This window comes from Cavia porcellus, unplaced genomic scaffold (genome assembly GCF_034190915.1).
Source record: "Cavia porcellus strain 051 isolate PalLab524CR breed Dunkin Hartley unplaced genomic scaffold, mCavPor4.1 scaffold_32, whole genome shotgun sequence".
In the NCBI taxonomy this organism is placed as follows: Eukaryota; Metazoa; Chordata; class Mammalia; order Rodentia; family Caviidae; genus Cavia; species Cavia porcellus.
The window spans coordinates 19965382-19985517 of NW_026947515.1; the positions used below are offsets into that span (position 1 = coordinate 19965382).

Genomic DNA, 20136 nt, shown 5'->3' on the forward strand with positions numbered 1-20136 from the left:
AACAGTAAGAAATACCCAGGTTCAAGATTGTAAATGCTAGGGGCTGGGGATTTAGCTCAGCGGCATAAGCACCTGCCTTGCAAACAGGCAGTTGTGAGTTCGATCCCTGGTACCGATAAAAACGAAAAAGACCAAAAAAAAAAGATTGTATATGCTGTCCATTCTTCCTCTTTCATTGATGTGTAAGATTCCAGAGAAGCACTGAATTACAATGGTTTACAACTGCGGGGAGTAATTCTGAGTCTCCTGCCTTGTACTATAAATAAGGGTAAAAGATGTACCCTGCTGCTATTTAGCAGCTTATAGCATATTGAAGGTCTAGGGATGTCACTCATAAATAGAGCATATGCTTAGCATGTTTGTGGTCCTGAACACCAAAAAGCCTATTATAAAAGAAATTAGCTGGGTGTGGTGCTGGGTGTGGTGCTGCATGCCTGCAATCCCAGTACTCGGGGAAGACTGAAGCAAGGGGATTGCCCTGAGTTCAAGGCCAGCCTGGACTACAGAGTGAGACATCTTAAAAAAATATGCTTTTATTCCATCTAAGAAAGTGCCAAGTTCCTTCATGGCATGACAGCTATAATACAAGCTTTTCTGCTCTTCTCAGGATTACTCCCTCCAGCAGTCAGGAACTCAAATGTTACCTTCCCAGAGAATTTTTATTTTTCACATAGCTGAGATGCAAACCATACATGACCATTTTTAATAAGCACAATCAAATTTTTAACCACAATGTCTACAATAATCATAGCTTTAAAAAATACAACCAATTTTTATATTTCAAAAATATCTAAACTCAAATAAATTAATTTCTTAAAAAGTACACTCCATACAGTTTGGCATTTACTCTGATTAAACTCTTGTGCAGTCACACTTGTGAGATACTATCACACATCAGTCATACTCTGGCTTTAGCCACTGTGACGACTCACTCATGGGGTCAGGACAAACATTCGCAGACACAAGACATGCAATAATAAAATAGCTTTAGAAAATAACACCTATGAGTTCAGCACAGGCTACACTTTTTCTCACTGCAACCTCTAGAGTGGCATTCATTTCAATCCAAACTGTTGCTCCAACTATCCAGTGTCAGACAGCCTGGCTGAGGCTCCCTGGGATCCTGCTCTATAGGTGATAAGACCTCAAGGCTTGGGATCCTGTTGGTGTTTCGGTCATCACAGTGTGGAGATAGCTGCAGCAGTCCCCATTGGATGTGGGTGACATCAGTTCTCATATTTCTGCCTCTGATTTGGGAGTTGATCCGCTGCCTCAGCAGTCTTAAATTTGGAGGCTTAATTCTGCCCAGCTGAAGACAATGGAACATCTCCAAGACCCCTTTATGTGTAATATCCAGTTGGGAGCTGAGCAAACCCTCCTGAGAAGTTGAGTCACATTTGAGCAGGTTAGTGAGCAGGAGCAAGTTCATCTCATCCCCACTCCCCCATCTACTTCTGTCACATCCTTCCCAGAGCATTAACCAAAAAAAACTAGGGGCTAAAGGAAGAGATGGGGAAAACTTACTGTGCCCACCCTATCACCTGGAAGTGGTCTCACTTTCCATCCAGTAGAAAATTTGATCTTTTTCCCTTTTTTGCAATCTGTTAATGTTTGTCTTAATTCCAATTCTGTTACTTTTGATCACAGTTTTGGGGCAGAGCCAAAAGCTAGCTAGTCTGTTTCAAAGCACAACCCAAGGCACTTCTCTTGAGCTTTCTAGGGAGGCAGAGGGCAAAGGAGCCTGGGGGAAGCCTACTTGCCTGCCAGGATGGCTTAGTTCCTCCAGAGGCCTTGTTTGCCTGCCAATACCTCTGCCTGTTAGCTCAGCTGATACTGCTGGCCCTGCATTCAAAAATGTAACACAACAGGACAAGGCACTGACCCACAGCACTCAGGTTTGAGCATGGATATGTGCTTAGCACTGGCAGACGGGCAGTGTACATGCAAGCTATCCAGAAGTGGATGCTGCTCTTTGTCTCTGGACCATGTGGTACAACTATAGCAACTCTGGCACTTGGGGTGAAGCCTACTGGCCATAGGAATTTGAAGCAGAATTTTTGAATTGGTGTGGGTTGAAATCTGTACTTTGTTGTTTTTGTTTGTTTTTGGTACCAGGGATCAAACTCATGACCGTAAGCTTGCCAGGCAGGCACTTACACCATTGAACTAAATCCCCGGCCCTGAAATCTGTACTCTGAATCTGGCAATTGATCTGAAACAGAGGTTAAAAGCAAGATGGGGAATGACGGCCCACTATCATTCATTTCTAAACCCAGGAGCAATGAGTGTAACTTCAACCACTGTTGTAAATTGTGGGAAAAGTCACATTTTCTAAAATCCAAAGATTCCACCAAAGAAGTAAGATTCCTAGGCAAGTACTGAGACAGGAGGCCAGCACACCCCTCCTGCCCCACATGTGAGAGGTGTCCATGGAGTCTCTGCAAGTGTCACTGCCACCCTAATCAGGTGTTTCTTCACCTGCACTGTTACAAAATAAGAGAAAATAGGTTGGAGGTCAAGTTAAAATCAACCTCAGCCAGTTGCAGTGGCAGGGCCCCAGTGATAGGAGTAAAAAAGTACTAAGGAGTGCTGGTGTCACCTCCTTTCTAGGAAATATCTTTAAATGTTGATGGAAATTTCTTAAGCCAATCCTAGAGGAATACCATAGATGAAAACTTGAAGAGATGGTTCCACTGAATGGGTCTCTACATGGCAAAGTGAGACATCTACAAGCTTCCAGTATTAACCTTTCCTGCCCAAGTGATGACTCAGTCCCAGCTCTGTTCTAAGATCCCTCTTGAAAGGAAGCATGCTTTGCATTAAATAATCCTTTCAACTTGCCATGCAGAGAAGTTTGTTTGTAACCAAAATCTAAATTTCAGGAGTCAACCCCTTATCAGGAAAAGCATCTTAATGAAGAACCACTTTGAGGGTGAGGCTCTTGTCTGCCATTTCTAGGACCACTCTATGTTCTGTTCACTCCTTACCAATGTGTGCCTTCATTTCTGAGCCAGCTTGGGGCTAAGCGCTGAGGAACACGACCACCACCATCCCACCCCTGTGGACTTCCACTTAAAACCATTGTGGTGCATGGCTGTAGCTGCAGTCCAGTATCCGCACGAAGCTCATTGTCCACCTTTGTCAGTTTCCCAGGTAAACACAGTATTGGCAATGAGTTTCTGTGATGCTGTGACACACAGAAAGGCAACAGCATTGGTGCCAGCAATCACTTCCAGCCTATCTCCTGGACTCTACAGATCTTCCTTCAAGAATACTGCAGGGTCATGTCTGTGCAGGCATGAGGAGACAGGACTTCGCCACCCCGTCGGATAGTAAAGTGGTGTCTAAAATACTACAGGGAAGTAGTAACAGATAAAGAACCCATAAAGAGAAACAGGCAACAGATATTTCAGTCAGAAGCTGTCAAAGTGTCCTTTGACTTCTGTCTGTGTAAAGTATAATGGGCAGAGACAAAGAACTGATGAGATGTAGGCAGGAACATGGTACAAAAGATTCTCAGTCACAGCCTCAGAATCAAAATGTCACACTCTGACAGAAACAAGGTCCCTGCTAACCCAGTGGCTGAAACCAACAGGCCATATCTTTGTGCCAAGGACCTGGACAAAGGTGACTAAAGGACTGATATGTTGCAAGCTGTCTTTGGTCACCTGGTTTCTACCAAGTCTCTGCAGTCTCAGAAGCAAAGCTGGCTCCCTTAGTGAGGGGTCTCAGTGGTGTGCACAGGCTGAAGGGGAAACCAAGCCATAACAGCAGAACCCAAGTGCAAGGGACACAGAGCCTGATAGATGTGCACACAGGACTGAGGTCTACTTTAGCAGTTTTTATGGAACAAATTAAAAAGAAGCAGTAATACCCACAGTTGGCCCTACTTATAGAGGAGAAATAGCATTTTTAAAAAAGTATGCTATTTTTCAAAGTTGTGAGAGACTAGCTACTTACCTATGGCAGCTGGTATGCAACACTAGGGAGGCCATACTGCTTACCAGCAATGGGGAAAGTGATGGAGATACCTAAGGACAGTACTGTCTTTGCAAAGGGACTTGCATAGGGATAGCTGTGAGCTGTGGGAACTGGTAAGCATAGCCTCCCAGAGGCAGAGCCACATGGGAGCTGAAAGTCCCTGCCATCTCAGTTCCTGCCAGCCGACTAAACAGAAAACCGCAATCACCAAGCCCATAAAACCCCATGAGAGGTAGTGAAATGGTTGCAAAGGTTTGTTGTGGGTGGCAACTGAAGTTATGACCTGTGCTAACTCCTAGCATGTGACCCTTACAGGGGATAATCAGTGCTCCCTGACTCGGAAGAGCCCATGGGCAGCCCAAGAGCTGACAGCTCAGCATCTGCACAGTGGCAGATGCTGGAGCCACTGGAGCATCTCTCCCTCCTGGAGCAGCCTTGCAGCCCCATGGCTAACTCCACTTGCTGTTCCCAGGACAGTCTCCATACTGGCTGTGGTCACTGGTTCCTGTTTCACTCTGGGCCTGGTGATGAAGAACCACTCCTGGGTGCTTCCCTCCCTTTGGAGGTGAGGACAGAAAGGGCACTGCTCATGTTCCCTGCAGCTCTGGAGCCTACAAGTTGTGTTTCCCACTCCTCAGCTAGCCACTATCCCATTGAGGAGTCTCACCTGGGATGATGGGCTCCAAGAGGCCAATAAAGGGCCATATTGGGGCTGAACGAGGCAACAGATGTCATTTCTTTTTCCTCCAAATCAGCAGGTAACAGGTTGCTTCCCTGGCTAGTTCCCTGGCCACCCAAGTCTAGTGATGCTGAATGTGGCCACTGTGCTTTGGCTGGAGCTGCTCCACACCTTATCTCTTCCCAGCACAAGGACTGAGATTTTCTCTTCCTGCTTGGGCTGCTGGTCCTCAGAAAGCCAAAGACACCCCCTTATCTAGGTGCCATTTTTCACCAGGGAGCCAAAGGAAACTTACTGTACCACTGGTCACTTTTAGAAAAATGGGCTCTCAACTGTGTGTTCCCTTCCTACTGAGACCAGAAATCTCAACAACCCAGCTCAGGCAACCTTTTGGTCATGCCAACCCCTCCCCTCGCTGTACCCTGAGTCACAGGTGTTGGTCACAATGACTGGGACCAACCTCAGATTTTGTACAAAAAGCTGGGTACATAGTCAAACCTTAGCATGGGGTTGCTGGTCCCAGGAGATTCCTGCATGTAGTGCAGCTTCAGCAGCTCAGCCAGGTACTGGACCACCCTGATGTCCTCATTCACTAGGCCCAGGTTCAGCTTTAGAAAGCTCAGCTGGCGGCTAGCCACTACGTCCTCCGTCTCCCTGTCGTGGGCAGGCAGGTGCAGGTGGTGGCAGAAAGTGTAGAGGAAGGCCTTGGAGCAGAGCTGGGTGAGCATGCTCTGCACGTGCAGGTAATAGGTGCCACCCCGCTTGATCTGAGTGCGGTGGTCTGCTAGGCGGGGCACCAGTGTGCCCCTGTACAGAGGACAGCGCAGGGTTTTGTTGTCCAGGTCCAAGATGCTTGTGTAGCGGCTGTAGCGGCTCAAGGTATGAAGAGTGCCTGCACTGCCGGGGGAAGTCACTCTGAAACAGACAGGCCAAGGTCAGGAGGATGGGCAAGGGTCAGAAAGATGGAGGCAGACACTAAGGGCATGGGGCCCACTTGTCCCCAAGTTGGTTCCCACCCAGCCAGCAGGTACTGGCTCCTTTTGGAAGGCAATCTTTGAAGGACTCCTCACTACCCCTGTGACCAAGTTCAAACATTTTGGCTTGTTCCATGAGGCCCTGTGCAATCTGATTCCTACTGGCCTCTGAAGTAGGAATGGACTATTACCTTAATGAACCCTTCTTGGAGCAAGGCAAGGCTTTGGGGCTCAAAATCACCTGCCTGTTCCTCTGCCTAGAGTCCTTTCTCTCCCTCCTGGACTTGACTAACACCAATTTAAACCACATCTAACCTTCCCTGATCTGCTCTTCTGTGTGTCTATGCCTGAGACCTTAGACTTAACTCTTTATTTACCCTCTCTTAGAGGAGAGGAGATAATAGTTGCTACTGTTACATGAAGTTACAGTTACTACAGAAACAACATGAGTTGTTTTAGCATGGTGCCTAGCCCTCAGCAGGTACTGTCATTATCATCTTTACTACTCCGAACCTACCACCAACCAGTCTGGTGACTACAGTCCATTTAATCATCTCCCCATAGGACAAGGACCATCTCCATTCCATATACATACTTGATCTCAACAATCATTGAACATCTACCACTTATTAGGGACTAGTCTGGGAACCATTTGTTTGTAATGAGGAATGACCTGGAATCCTGTTCTGCACGTGCTGGCACTGACTGGGAGAAGGCCTGCACATAAGCACAGAGAGGTGAAGGGAGACATGGTTTTGGTCTCCACAAGAAAGACCCACGGCTGCAAGACCAGGGAGGTTTGTGGAGGTGCAACCACACAGTTAGGCCTTATGGGAGGCCCTGGGGACTGCAGGAAGACAACTAGGCAAATTAACAAAAATGGGATGGTGAGACCCACCCAGGCCCTGTGTGCTAAACCTAGACAGCACACCCCACAGGCAAGTGGAAAATCAACTTGCAGGCAGCCAACACTCAGAAAGTCTATGAGAGCAAGCCGGCATGGTGGCTCACACCTGTAATCCCAGCACTTGGGAGGCTGAGGTGGGAGGATGTTGCGAGTTAGCCTGAACTGCATAGTGAGACCCCGTCTCAAAAAAGACAAAAAAAAAAAAAAAAAAAAAAAAAAAGAAAGTCTATGAGAGCATGGGTGGACCTATAAGCTGGCCTCCCTAACCTGCACTACTAGAACCCCCATGCCTCAATGGTTGTCAGCCTTAGAGGGCTCTAGACTTTGCATTGGCTTTTCTACACTTATTTTGCTTCCTGGGGATCCTTACCTGACCCGGGTAACAATTCCCTAAGACTGACATGTCTAGCACCCCCTCCACCCAGGACTCACCATCTGATGCCCAGCTCAGATCCAGCACCCTGGGGTGCCACTCTGGCACTCTTCTCACATACTCTACGGTAGCATTTCTAGCTCTTCCATTTGTTTCCCATAAATCTCCTCCTCAGGTGACAGTCAGACCCAGACCTCTATCCTTTGCTGCAGGGAGCACTTCCCACCTCACCTGCTTAAGATACTATGGCTAAAGTTAGGAGGGACAATGGTAACCCATGGGACAGAGGCCCCAGCAGGGCTGTGGCTTGTTCACAGTCACCTAGCCAGGACTCAACCCAGCCTTCTGATCCTCACTAGCACTTTCTCCCACAATTGAGTTGTATTTATCCACTAGTCCAGGGCTACTCTTGCTGCTTAGTCAGGCATGCGGTTTTCCCTGGTATTCATGTAAAATGATGGGTAACCAGTGCAACTATATGTTAATCTCTTCCCACCAACACTGGGCTAGTCAACAAGGGTTGGATTTCCAGGCAGGAGACCTATGTAGGTGAAAAGAATCTAAGGCCAGTAAGACTAGTGGTTCAAGGAAAACAGAGTTGGAAAACAATTCATTATCTGAGTTGATTCTAGGAGAAATCAAAGAACCTTAGGAGTCCAAATTAACCTAGTCCTAATGTAGTTCAACAGCTCCATGGACAAGGTCATGAATGCAAAAGGCATCTCTCTCACTCCATGTGATTTTTAAAGCTGGGCCTCGTGTGCCTCTCAATATCAACACAGTCCTGGCCTGTCCCATATGTCCATGTTCCAGAACACTTCTAGAGGTCAGGAGCTACACTAGACCCTGACCTATATTCTAAATGTTAGTCCTTCCTACAGATCTAGAAGGTGGGCACCTGGAAGGTCCAATCCACAAACCCCACACAGAAGGGCTCAGCTTGACTCAGGAATTAATGAGCAAGGATCCATACAGAAGTGATGGCAGCACCAGCACCCGACCCAAACCCCACTGTTCCTTCTGTAACTACCATAGCCCACAGCAGTGCTCCTGATGAAGGGGAGACTCCTGACTCCCCACCCTCCTGTGTACTTACTCAAGCAAAGCCTCATTCCTCACCTCCAGCATGTGACCAAGCTGCTCCCTTTTTAAGACATGGGAAGTATCCCATTACTAAAACTCTTGTCTCCATGAATGTAGCACTGGTCCCTAGTCTCCTTCCTCTCCTGGATTATGAACTCTTCCAAAGCAGTGGCTTTGTTCAAGCACCTCCGCCTGGTCCCCAGCACATGCCAGCACAGCCTGGAATAGACTCTCCACAAGTGACCCAGGTCATAATGTGGAAGCAGCATTTACTGAACTGTCACTGTACTATTCCAATCACATTAACACAGCAAGTCACAGTGTGGTCTCACTACCTATCTTCTACAAAAGGGACAAACACATTAAGACTATGGAGGTGGGAGCCTCACTGATACTAGGCACCATGTAAAGAGAAACAGTTGCTATTGCACGTGGAAAAACTCATTTGCCCCTTCTGTGAGAAGTATAGACTGATCCCTCCTCAGAAGGGACTGTGATGATTGCCAGCTGGGCACCTTTATTTTACAAATGAACAAAGCCAATGGAGGGAAAAAACTCAACAGGTCACAAAATAAGGAAACTGAACACGGCAAACAAAGGGAGAGGAAGGCTCAGCTAGACCTGTTAAATAGTATTTACAAAGCGAAAGGAATCTATTAAAGCACAAGTAGTGGAATGAAATAAATAGTATTCAGAGGGAAAGAAGAAGTGGCACTCAGGTTTATTTTTTAAGACTGGGGATGTAGCTCAGAGTTTCAGCTCTTTCCTGCATACAGAGGGCCTGGGAAAGGCTCTGGGTAGGAACCACACTGCAAAAACAAAAAAACACTAGGCTTCAAGAGCAAAGAGAAGCAGGGCGTAGTGGTGCACACTGGTAATTCAGCACTCCGCAGGCTGAGGCAGGAGGACTGCTGTGAGCTGAAGGCCAGCCTGGGCTACACAGTGAGTTCAAGGCCAGCCTGAACTATACAGTGAGATTCTGTCTCAAAAATAACAAAAAGAGTAAACAGCTGAGTGAAAGCCTCTTGGAGCCCTCCTGCCCCCCCCAATGACAGTCATAGTCATCAGTGTGAATTGTAAGAATCAGAAAGGACCTGAGATCTTCTATACATCAAATAAAGTCGTTGTCTTACCCTGACCAACTGAATTCAAATCTCCAAAAATCTATGATTTTAACTCCCCCCCCAAAATAAAAAACAAAAAATAAAAATTCTCCCAAATAATAAAGCCAGAAAGGAAAATAATTTGCCAAAAACAACAGTGGTGGCCCCTGTGTAGAAACTGGGTCTACCAATTCTGGGTCCAGGACAGCAACCTCTCTCATCACTAACTGCCCAGAACTCCTCCCCACCACCTAGAACCAGTTACCTTCGCAGGCCAATAAGCTTCCACTTCTGAAAATCCATTATGTGCAAAGGCGAAGAGACCCAGTGCTTCACAGGTTTGGAACAGCAGCCATAGTTGGGAACAAAGATGGACAGTGCTGTCACAAGCTTCCTGACTACGGTCTCATCTTCTCCTAGAACCACAAGGGTCCTCCCACTGAGCAGGGAGTAGATGGCCGGGTGGGCAAAGGGGTACTGGCGGATGAATCTTAAGGCATTCTGGCCGGCCCTCTTTTTATGCCTCTCAGAAGACAGGTTGACAGAGTGAGCAGAGGAGGGGGTCCTGTCCAAGCTGGTGGAGGCCACACTGCTCACATAACTGACAGTGTCAGAGTAATTATCCAGGCTAGTCTTGCTGACATCCCGGCTAGCCAATAGGTGGCTTGGATCCAACTCATAAGCTGGGAATGCCTCACAACTGTTGTCTCGGGAAGGATTGGTGTTTTCCGCTGCAAAGTCCACATGGAAGTCCTGGTCTTTCTGCTTGTAGCGCTGTGGAGGAATGCTCACCACACCATCCTCATCAGAGAGAGTGTGGGCAGGAGTGGGGAGCGGCACCAGCTGACCATTGTTCTCTTTTCCAATACAGCAGGAGGAATCTAGCTGGGGTGGAGTGTTTTCCAAGCCACCCTCCTGGGCCTCACCCAATTCCAGTGGACTGATGTTTGCTTTGAAGTGGATGCCCCCCTCATTATCTGCATATGATTCTTCTTCATTAATAGCACTTGGGTAGCTGGCCTTAAAGTCATCAGGGATGAGGGCCTCAGAAGGACAGGTGCTCAGGACTTCAATACTGTCCTCACTGATGGTCCTATGGCTGACTGCTTTGCTTCGGACCACCTGGGGGCTCAATGGCACAGTGAGGCTAGCCTGGCTGTCAGACTTCGACAGCACAGAAGTGGATTTCTCTGTGCCCAATACTTCAATGCTTTCACCACTGCTGATACTCCCTTTCATGTCCATATCCAGGTAATCCAGATTTTCCTGGGGGTCAAAACTGCTTGATTCTGTTACTTCTACTTCTTTGTACTCCTCATTTCCAACTTCCTGATCCATCTTGATCAACACAGACTCCACACTGGACTTGTAGGATCCAACACTAATTAACACTTTAGGAATTGGGCATTCTTCCAGAGACCTGGAAGGTGGCCTGTCTTCACTGGTCTGAGAGGGCACACTCTCTTGTTTCTCTACTATCCTATCATCAACCTCTATAAAGTCTTCGAAGAGGAAGTTTGTTATGTGTTGTTGTTTTAGAAGTGCTCGGTCAATCTGACTTGTCAGGAGGTAGCACAGATCACCTCTAAACATGTGCTCGATGTGGCTGAGATGGGCCAGGGTCTGGGTGAAATACTCAGTATCACAGAGCTCCTCCAAGGTCTTCAACTTCTTGTCAAAACACTTAGTAGACTTTGCTTTGATGAGTTTTGGGGTGTACGCTGGTCTGCAGGTATAAATGTCTGAGTCAGCCGACTCATCTGGATTAGAGGTAGTGGATGTATGGTCAGCCTGATCCTGGGTATGCTCCATTTCACCAGGACACAAATCAAACCCCCTTACCTTCCTATGAGGGTATGATCGGATCTGCTTCAGCAGGTCTTGATGTTCAATGATGGACTTCTCCACACTGGCCAGTTCATTAGCCTTCTCAATTGCCTGAGATGAGTAAAAACCTTTGTCGTTGGCCTTCTTCTGGATCTCCGTTTCTGTGTGCAGAACTGTCCTAGTATAATCCAAGTCTTTCAGCTTTTTTTCAAGTTCCCCAGCAAATGCCTTCCTGTTTCCTGATTTCAAACACTCAGAGGCTTTAGAAAATTCAGCTGAAAGCTCCTGGAACTGCTGCATGATTTTATGCTGGTCTGCTGAGATATATGCCATGCAGAAGGGCCGCACAAAGCCTCGAGCTTCTAGATCATACAGGGTGAGGTGATGCACATATGCAAAGGCCCCTTCCTTGGAGTCTCCCAGCACTACCTTGGAGTCCTCCACAAAGTTCAGCTTAGGGTATGCAGAACCAGGAGGATGGCCCACAAAGGAAGCCTGGTAATCCACAGACATGATCCGCAGAGAGAAGTAATTGAGATCAAAAGTGCCAAAAACTTTGGTGTCATTAGGGATGGTCAGCAAGGGTTGGGGTCCCACCTGCTCAGAGAACTCAGAAATAAGGATGAAGTCCCTTGAAAACTTGGCCCCGGAGAGCTTAGACCACGGGTTGGCTCCCTGGTTGGCAAAGGGGAAGAGCGGCACCGAGTACTCCTCAGGCAGGGATGGTTCATTGTAAGGCTCTTCCTCATACTCATCTTCTTTAGTGAAGGCTACCACATCAGGGGCGCTGATCATATTTCCTGATATATAAAGAGAACATTGAGAGGAAATGGGAAAGAACACAGGGTCAATCGATGCTGCAAAGCCAGGCCACTAAAGGAGGAAGTGAACTCCTTGAGGCCTTTTTTGCGGATCCAGGGATCCTACGCTGCCTCTCACACTGCAGAACTCAAACTCTCCAAGCTCGCTCAGAGGTACAGCTCCTCCGGAACCAGCAGAAGCCTATGAACTGCAAAGGTACAGACCCAGAAGACGGCGGAGGATGGTCGCTCTTCTTCTTTCCCCGGCAAGCACCGCCGGCTCAAAGCACCTGCAGCGAAATCACTGCTACTCGCTGGAGCCCACTTCCACTTCCCAGACCTGGGTGAGTGCCTAACGTGGGTGCAGGGGTCAGCAACGCTTTGCCACCATCACGGCCCGAAGACAGAAACCGTCAGGGCTCCTTGGACGCCAAAACCCGGAGACAGTTACTGCTGCGTCGCCATTTTAGCATCACATGACTCGCGGTCAACAACGTCGGGTGACCCGGAAGTGTCTGCGCCGACTTCCGACAGGAGCAATAGAGCTAATTAAAGCGCCTTGGACTGTGGGTTCCAGCTGCGCCTCTTAAGCACCAGTACGGCTAACCAAATACTGTACCGAAAGAAAGCAAAGGGGGGCTGGAGGGGTAGGGAGAGAAGTGTTTGAATGAGAGATGTGGGAGCAAGAGGCAGTCTGGGAGTTGTAGTTCCGGGTCACTGTGTGGCGCGAGTCTGAAGCAAGTGGCGGGAGAAGGCGAGAGGAAGTAAAGAGAGTGCTTTGGTGGAGAGGCAGCCGCGGCGGCCGGGAGAAGCAGCAGTAGCTAAAGCCAGCACCTAAAGCCAGCAGGCTGGTGGTGAAGTCAGCGAAGGGCGGGCGCCTCCCAGAGTCTGTGGTTCCCCGGGTGTGCATCAGGCATCCCTTGTCTGTCTTCTGCAACATGCACAGTCACCCGGAGAGCAGCTCCGGGCGCAGGCCCTAGAGATGATCTTTTCGGTTTTGCGTCACCCACTCCGGTGGCTTGGACGGCCCAGGGGCCGTGCATTGTCCCTCGCCACCATGGAAGTGGCCTTCCGAGGCGTACGGAAAGTCCTCTGTGTGGCGGAGAAAAACGACGCGGCCAAGGGAATCGCTGATCTGCTGTCCAACGGTCGCATGAGACGGGTAAGAAAGTGTTTGCGACGAGCTGCGCTCCCTGAGGGAAGCCCATTTAACGGGACTGCGTGGTGGGCTCCAGAAATCCACATAAACGTGACTTGTTCACCCCGGAGACCTCACTGCTTCTCGAGTGCACCAATGCAGATTCTTCCCAGGCCGTAGACTCTTGGACTGGTGGAATTTTAAAATGTAGTTAGGCTCTTTCATGCTAGAAAATCGTCCATCTTTTTGTCCATATGAGCGTTCCTAGTCTTGTCTAACCCTCCAAAACACCTGGGGACGCTGCCAATTCTTTACGTGTAAATTTTAGTTCAGTTTGAAACCTCTAGGCGGACTCCTTTAACTTGGAATTCAAGCCCCTACTCCACAGAATGATCCCCCGCTATCCGAGCCACATCCCTTCCATTCTGCACTTCTAATTTACCGGCCCCTAATCCCACCTTGATGGGACAACACCAAGTTTTGGGAGTTAGAGGTGAAGTCAACCTGTATCTGTTGATAACAGATTGATTCCAAGAGCCAAAAGTGAAAGATACGAATGTTTTCTAGGTAAGCTGGGGCCACAAAGGAAAAGGAAGGTAAACGAGCAAGGGCAGGGAGACCTTTGTTCAGGAAAATCGCCTAAATAACAAAGGTGAATCGTGAAATGGTTTTCTGGAAAACATTTCTAGTTCTCTGTTCTTTTTCTTTACAAATCCCAGGATCCTTAGGCCTCTGCTAGCTGAAAGTTCCACCTTTTTTTTCCAGTGCAGAATGTCATGACCAGCCCAGGGTTTGCCTATTTCTGGGGCTCTGAGCCTTTGGAAAATGGCCTTTCTAGTCTAACTTCTTTATCCTTGTGGACACTGCTTAAATGTCTCATTTTCAAGGAAACTTTCCCTTACATTCCTGCCTCTACCACCACTGGGTCAGGGACCTTTAGTCATATGCTGTCATGGCACTTTATTTTCTTACTTGGAAGTTATCTTCCAAGTTCAGTACTGCAATGTCAGTTATTTGTTGGACTCTCAAGTGCCAAAAGAATAAAGACTGTATTAATTAATTCCTGTATCCTAATGTTTAGTACGGGTCTGAAATACAAGGGACTTTCAGTAATTATTGCTTGGGTAAATGAGTCTGGAAGATGTATCATACAGTACCAGTATGTGAGGAACAACCTAATTTAGGCTGAAACTGCCTTGCTCAAAAGGAGAGAGAGAGGGTAGGAGATAGGAGGGAGTTGAGGAGGAACTAGTGGATTCAGTAAGAGATGCAATTGCTTGCAGATCATGAGGGCATTAGGAAACCATGTCATATGCGGGCAGTTGAGTGTGGTAAAACATACTTAAAATTGACCATTTTAACTATTTTGAAGTGCATGATTTGATATCATTTATTACATTTATAGTATTGGACAGCCATCAGCATTATCTGGTTCTAGAAGATTCTTTAGCATCCCAGAAGGAGACTTCCATATTTGTTAAACAGCCATTCTTCTTTGTATCCTCCTTCCAGTCACCCACAGCTTTCTATCCCCATTGATTTGCCTATTCTGAACATTTCCTATAAATGGAATAGTATATTAGATACTTTTTTTTTTTTTTTTTTTTGTCTTTCTCCTTTTTTTATCGGTACTGGGGATCGAACTCACGACTGCCTGCTTGCAAGGCAGGTGCTTATGCCGCTGAGCTAAATCCCCAGCCCTTGGAATAGTATATTATATGGCCATTTTGTGTCAAACCTCTTTCACTTAGCAAAATGTTTTTGAAATCTGTCCATGTTGTAGTGCTTTTATTCCTTTTTATGGCTGATTAGTGTTTCATTGCATGAGTAGATCATGTTTTGTTTTGTTTTGGCTTTTGGTTTTTTGAGACAGGGTCTTGCTATGTAGGTTAGGTTGGCCTTCAACTAACTGTGTAGGCCTTGAACTGGCCTTGAACTTTCAGAGGACCAACAACCTCAGCCTTCCCAGTGCTGGGATTGCAGCCATAAACCACCACACCTAACTAGTTTTTAATTTATGTTTTCTCAGTGACTCATTAATGATGTCAAGCATCTTTTTTGGGCTTGTAGGCCATTTTTTTTAATGTCTTTTGGGGGAAAAAGTTTATTGTTTTGGTGATTTTTGTTTGTACTTACAGCACTGGGAATTTAAACCCACAAGTTAGGCAAGCCCTCTACCACTGAGCTGAGCTCTACCCCCAAGAAATCACTGCCAAGTCCAAGATCAGAAAGATTTGCATATTTTCTTCTGAGGGTTTGGAGTTTTAGCTCTTAGGTTTATGTCTTTGATCCACTTTGAGTGGATCAAAGTTAATACTGCTGTTTGGTGCAATGTCTGTATCCAACTTTTGTTTGTGGAGACCTGGTGTCATGGCAACATTTGTTGAAAAGGTGGTCTTTTGGATGCCCCTTGGATGGAATTGATACCCTATTAAAAATCAGTTGAGTAGGCTAGAGCTGGAGCTCTGAGGTAGAAAGCTTATGTAGCACACATGACCTTGGAGTTGCTTAACCAAAAAAACCCAAAAAACAGTTGACTATATTTGGACATATCAGGACTATGCCTGTGGTCCCAGCTACTGGGGAAGCTGAGGTGTGAGAATCACTTGAGCACAGGAGTCTGATGCCATCCTAGACAACATCATAAGAACCCATTTAAAAAAAAAAAAAATCAGTTGAGTGTAGATGTTTGGTTTTATTTCTGGGTTCTCAGTTCCATTCCATCATTCATTATGTCTGTCTTTATGTTGGTTGTCATTTGATTACTGTAGTTTTTGTGTTTGCGTTTTTTTGCAGTGTTGGGTATCTACCCCAGGTCCTTGCATGTGTCAGGCAAGTGAGTTACTGCTAAATTACGCCTCTAGCTTCCATTTTTGAAGCTTCATAGTAAGTTTTAAAATTGGAAAGTATAAGTAAGCTGGGCACAGTGATTCACACCTGTAATCCCAGCAGTCCAAGAGGCTGAGGCAGGAGGATCACCATGAGGTTGAGGCCAGCCTGAACTACATAGCTCAAATGAAATGAAATTTAAAAAAAAAAAATAGTATGAATCCTCCACTCTGTTCTTCATCAGAATCATTTTTGTATATTTGGACCCCTTGTGATTCCATGAGTTTTAGAATTAGCTTTGTCGTTTCTGTAAAAAAGATTATTGAAGTTTTAAATAAGGATTGCATTTAATCTGTAAATTACTTCACGGGAATATTGCAATCTTTTAAGTTTACTTAGTTTTCAATGTGCAGGTCTTTCACCTATTTGATAAAGTTTATTCCTAAACATTTTATTCTTCTGAATGTCATAAATATACTTGCTTTCTTAATTTCTTTTTTAGATTGCTCATTGGTAGGATATAAAAGCTCTACTTTTTTTTTAGAATCACTGATTTTTGTGTGTTGAACTTTTATTCTGCAATTTTGCTGGATTTATGTATTAGCACTAAAAGTTCTTTGTGGGTTCTTTCAGGTTTTCTGTATATTAAAAATTATATCTGTGAATATAGATAGTTTTTCTTTTTCTTTCCTAAATTTTTATTTTATTTATTTATTTATTTTTTTAGTATCAGGGATCGAACTCACGACCATGCACTCACCAGGTCTTCCCTAAATATTCTGACTGTATTTTTGGTGTAGTGTTGACTAGAAGGGACATGAATGGCCGTCCTGGTATTGTTTTTCTTGCTGTTGTTGTTGTTGTCTTTTATTGTGATTTGTTTCGGTTTGGTTCAGTTTGGTTTTGCTATGGACTTCAGGCTAGCCTTGAATTTACAGTAATCCTCCCGCCTTGGCTTTCTCCTAAACGCTGAGATTACAGGCGTGTACCACCATTCCCAGCTGTTTTATTTATACTTTTTGCCTACCATTGTTTTTGATTTTAAAAAGAAATGATGAAGCAGCCTTTCATCATTAAGTATAATGGTAGCTGTAGGCTTTTAGTAAACTTTCTTTGTTCTGTTGAAGTTCCTTTCTATTCTTTTTTTTTTTTTTTTTTTTTGGTCTCTTTTTTATCGGGATGGGGGATCGAACTCATGACCACACACTTGCAAGGCAAGGCACTTATGCCACTGAGCTAAATCCCCAGCCCCTCCTTTCTATTCTTAACTTGTTAATTTTTTTTTCTTTTTAATCAGGAAAGTTTGCTGAATTTTGGTATGCTTTTTCTGTATCAGCTGCAAAAAGTCATGTAGATTTTTGAGCGGAGGATAAAGGTGTCCTTTTTATTTTATAAAGTCACTCTGGAAGTATATTTGAAGAATGAAAGGCTAGAGGCAGGTTGATGGCTATTGGAGGTCTTGTGAGTGGTCAGGACCCTGAACTCTAGATAGCTTTGGATAAAAGCAAGGAGAGAGGAAGAGAATGATAAAAGCAGGCAGAGTTTTAAAAATAAAAAACTCACCACACTTTTGCAAATATCCATCCTTCTCCCTAGAACGTTTTCCTTTTCTTCCTCGGTCACTCTTCATGTTATAAAAGAAAAATAAAAGACAACATAAATATAACCTTCTCTGTCAAGTTGATCTAAGGTATTTTCCTTCCCATTTCCTTCTGTGTCTTCTGTTGATGATAAGTCATCGCACGTGTAGTTATTTAGCTGTTGTCCATCTGCCCTAAAATGTATCATATCCCTGAGAAAGTGGCTGGGTCCTATTCATTTATCTATCTCTAAAACAGAACCTGCTCTGTGGAAATCACACAGTCATTCTGCATTGAATGACATAATTTCTACCTATAAGGAACTAATAGAGGCGTTAAGATTTAATACAACTTGAATGAAGTGATAGTCATTTTACCTTTATAACAGCAAAAATTGGATAATAAGTACATAGTAACAGAATCATAAAACAGATTCTTCTTTGTGATAGTTTTTTAAGCATCCAGCATTAGAAAATGAGAAATTCACCACAAGATTACAAGACAATTTTTTTTGTCTTTTCAAAAGTTAGTATTTATTGCAAATAGTTGAAAAAATATACATGCATATTATACTGACCCCACTGTCATTCCAGCACCACCCATGGTGACTACAATTAATAACTTATAGATCCTCAAGGATTTTTTTCTATCAATTCAGAAAGAGAAATCTTAAAGAGAATTCTGAAGTAGATTCAGTAGCAGTAATATGATCAATTCATATTTGAGCATTTAGAGAAGATAGTATTTGGTTGATATATTTACTTAGAATTATAAAAGCTCCACACTTGGTATGTTCATCAGCTGTTTTTATTCTCTGGGCTCCCAAACTCTGCCGTAATTAGGAGCATCCTTATTTCCCTGGGCACCTCACCCAAGAGATGGAATTGAATGTGAGTCTGTGAGTCCTCACTAGGTGGACCTACAAGGAGTCAAGTTTAAAATGCTGCCGGTCATGGTGGTGCATGCCTATAATCCCAGCACTTGGGAGGCTGAGACAGGAGGATCACTGCAAGTTCAGGACCAGCCTGAATTGCATAGCAAGACACTGTCTCAAAAAAAAAAAAAAAAAAGTTGAAAATACTTTTGGTAAAACAGGTTATCTTGGGAGACCTGCAGCTGGTGTCACAGACCTGCTACAGGCCATCTACCTGGAGAATGTTGAACTAGCCGTTCCTGCAGTGTGTCCTCAAGATAAAACATGAGACTGTGATTGTATATCTTGACTGCTTGAGCCCAGATGGCAAAGTAATTGAGTTGGCAGGACACAGCCTTTTTGTACCTATAGCACCTCTATCAGTTTTCATAAAAAGAAGTCAAAAACTATTAGATGATTTTTTTTTTTTTTTAAGATAGGGTCTTCCTGTGTAGCCCAGGATGATTTCAAACCCAGCGCACCTCAGCCTTCCAAGTGCTTGGATGATAGGCATGTGTCACCACATCCATCCTGATTTTTCTGTTCTCTATTACTGAAGGGGCTTAACTAGCAGTTGGAATTTGTAGAGGAAGATTTTTTTCTCTTGGTGACATTAGACCAACTGAATGCTTACTTATCAGGTAATAAAGTAATTTCCCTCCATTGGCTTTGAACTGCCATTATGGGCAGGGGGCCCCCAGTGGTAGAGCACTTGGCTAGCATGTTAAGGCCCTCCTAGGTTCAATTCCTAGCACTGGGAGGAAGGAAGGTAGGTTGGGTAGGCATGCACTCGAGTGAGCCATTTTCCCTCAGAGTGACCACCCAGTGTTCCACACAGAAAAATTGTCCTTTCCAGGAAAGTTTCCCAGTCGCCATGGAGCCTTCTTCTGTCTTGCCTTCAGTGCTGGTCTGAAACTCACAGGCACAGCTACTTTGTATGCTGGGTTGGGGGAAAGTGTGACCCACTCAGAAAGTCTTGTTCATTGGTAATTACTGCTAAAGAAGTGCTTTTATGACTGGATCTCAGTTCTGACTCTGCTTACAGCATCATTGGATTTCAAAGCCAGAGAAAACTACAGACACAACTTTTCAAGAATAAATTGAAACTCAAGGTGAATGACTTGGCTGTAGTCACCAGTTAATTGGTATAATTGTATGACTTTGAACTAACAGAGATGTTGGGGAGAAAGAAGCAAATCAACCAGAATTTATATCAAGGGCTGAGGATTTAGCTCAGTGGCGCAAGCACGCCTGCCTGGAAAGCGTAAGGTTGTGAGTTCGATCTCCGATATCAAAAAGAAAAACAAAGAATTTATGTCCTAATAAGGCCACTTAATGCCATGAATTTGTCATGTCGTCTTGGACAATTTCATTTTCATCTATAAAACGATGTTAAATATTAATTGATGGTCTTAGTAATTTAGCATACTTTTTATCTGTGGGAAATACTGTTTAGTCTATAGAAAATATTGTTACTTATCCAGATTTTATATAAAATCTTTATATAAAAGATCTTTATACTAAAGAGTCCTTTGTATTTTACATATTTTTTACTTATTTTTATTTTCTTTTATAGAGAGAAGGGCTTTCTAAATTCAACAAGATCTATGAATTTGATTATTATCTGTATGGCCAGGTAGGTGATAAAAAATGCCATCATAAAGCTAAAGTATCTTTCAGATCCATATGCATGTGCCATTTTGGTGTAGAGTCCTTGAATTTTCAACCATAATGAAAAGAATAGCCATTTAGTATAAATCTACCGTAAATTACTGTGCTTTAGAGTTAAGAACAATTGGTCAACGTTATCCTATATAAAATGTGTCTCACTGTCTTAGTAACTATTACACAAAGGCCATTCGTTACAGATGGTAATTTTATAACCTGTAAGGAAGTATGATCCCACCTCTCTCTTTTTTCTCTCTCTCTTCTGTCTTTCTCTCTCTCTC

General features: G+C 44.7%; 2 protein-coding genes across 3 annotated transcripts in view; one reads left to right on the forward strand and one right to left on the reverse strand.

The window, feature by feature from the left end:
- Positions 1 to 517: 517 nt before the first annotated feature.
- Smcr8 (SMCR8-C9orf72 complex subunit) lies at positions 518 to 12223 on the reverse strand. Its single transcript, XM_003465902.5, has 2 exons — positions 9366 to 12223; positions 518 to 5575 (listed from the first exon to the last, which is right to left on the reverse strand). Exons 1-2 carry the CDS (start codon positions 11720 to 11722, stop codon positions 5122 to 5124), a joined length of 2811 nt encoding a protein of 936 aa, XP_003465950.1. The 5' UTR covers positions 11723 to 12223; the 3' UTR covers positions 518 to 5121.
- A 40-nt stretch (positions 12224 to 12263) lies between these two features.
- The window catches only part of Top3a (DNA topoisomerase III alpha), a 28509-nt gene continuing 20636 nt past the window's right edge, over positions 12264 to 20136 (forward strand). Inside the window, exons 1-3 of one of the 2 annotated variants that reach the window (XM_013148337.2) lie at positions 12728 to 12889; positions 19233 to 19299; positions 19764 to 19823. Coding sequence is in view for 1 of the 2 variants with exons in the window: in XM_003465901.5 (XP_003465949.1) it covers positions 12710 to 12889; positions 19764 to 19823 (240 nt within the window). In the remaining variant the exon portion in view is untranslated. Of the gene's footprint in view, positions 12890 to 19232; positions 19300 to 19763; positions 19824 to 20136 lie in introns of both variants that reach the window. The other variant, XM_003465901.5, reaches the window with a different exon arrangement.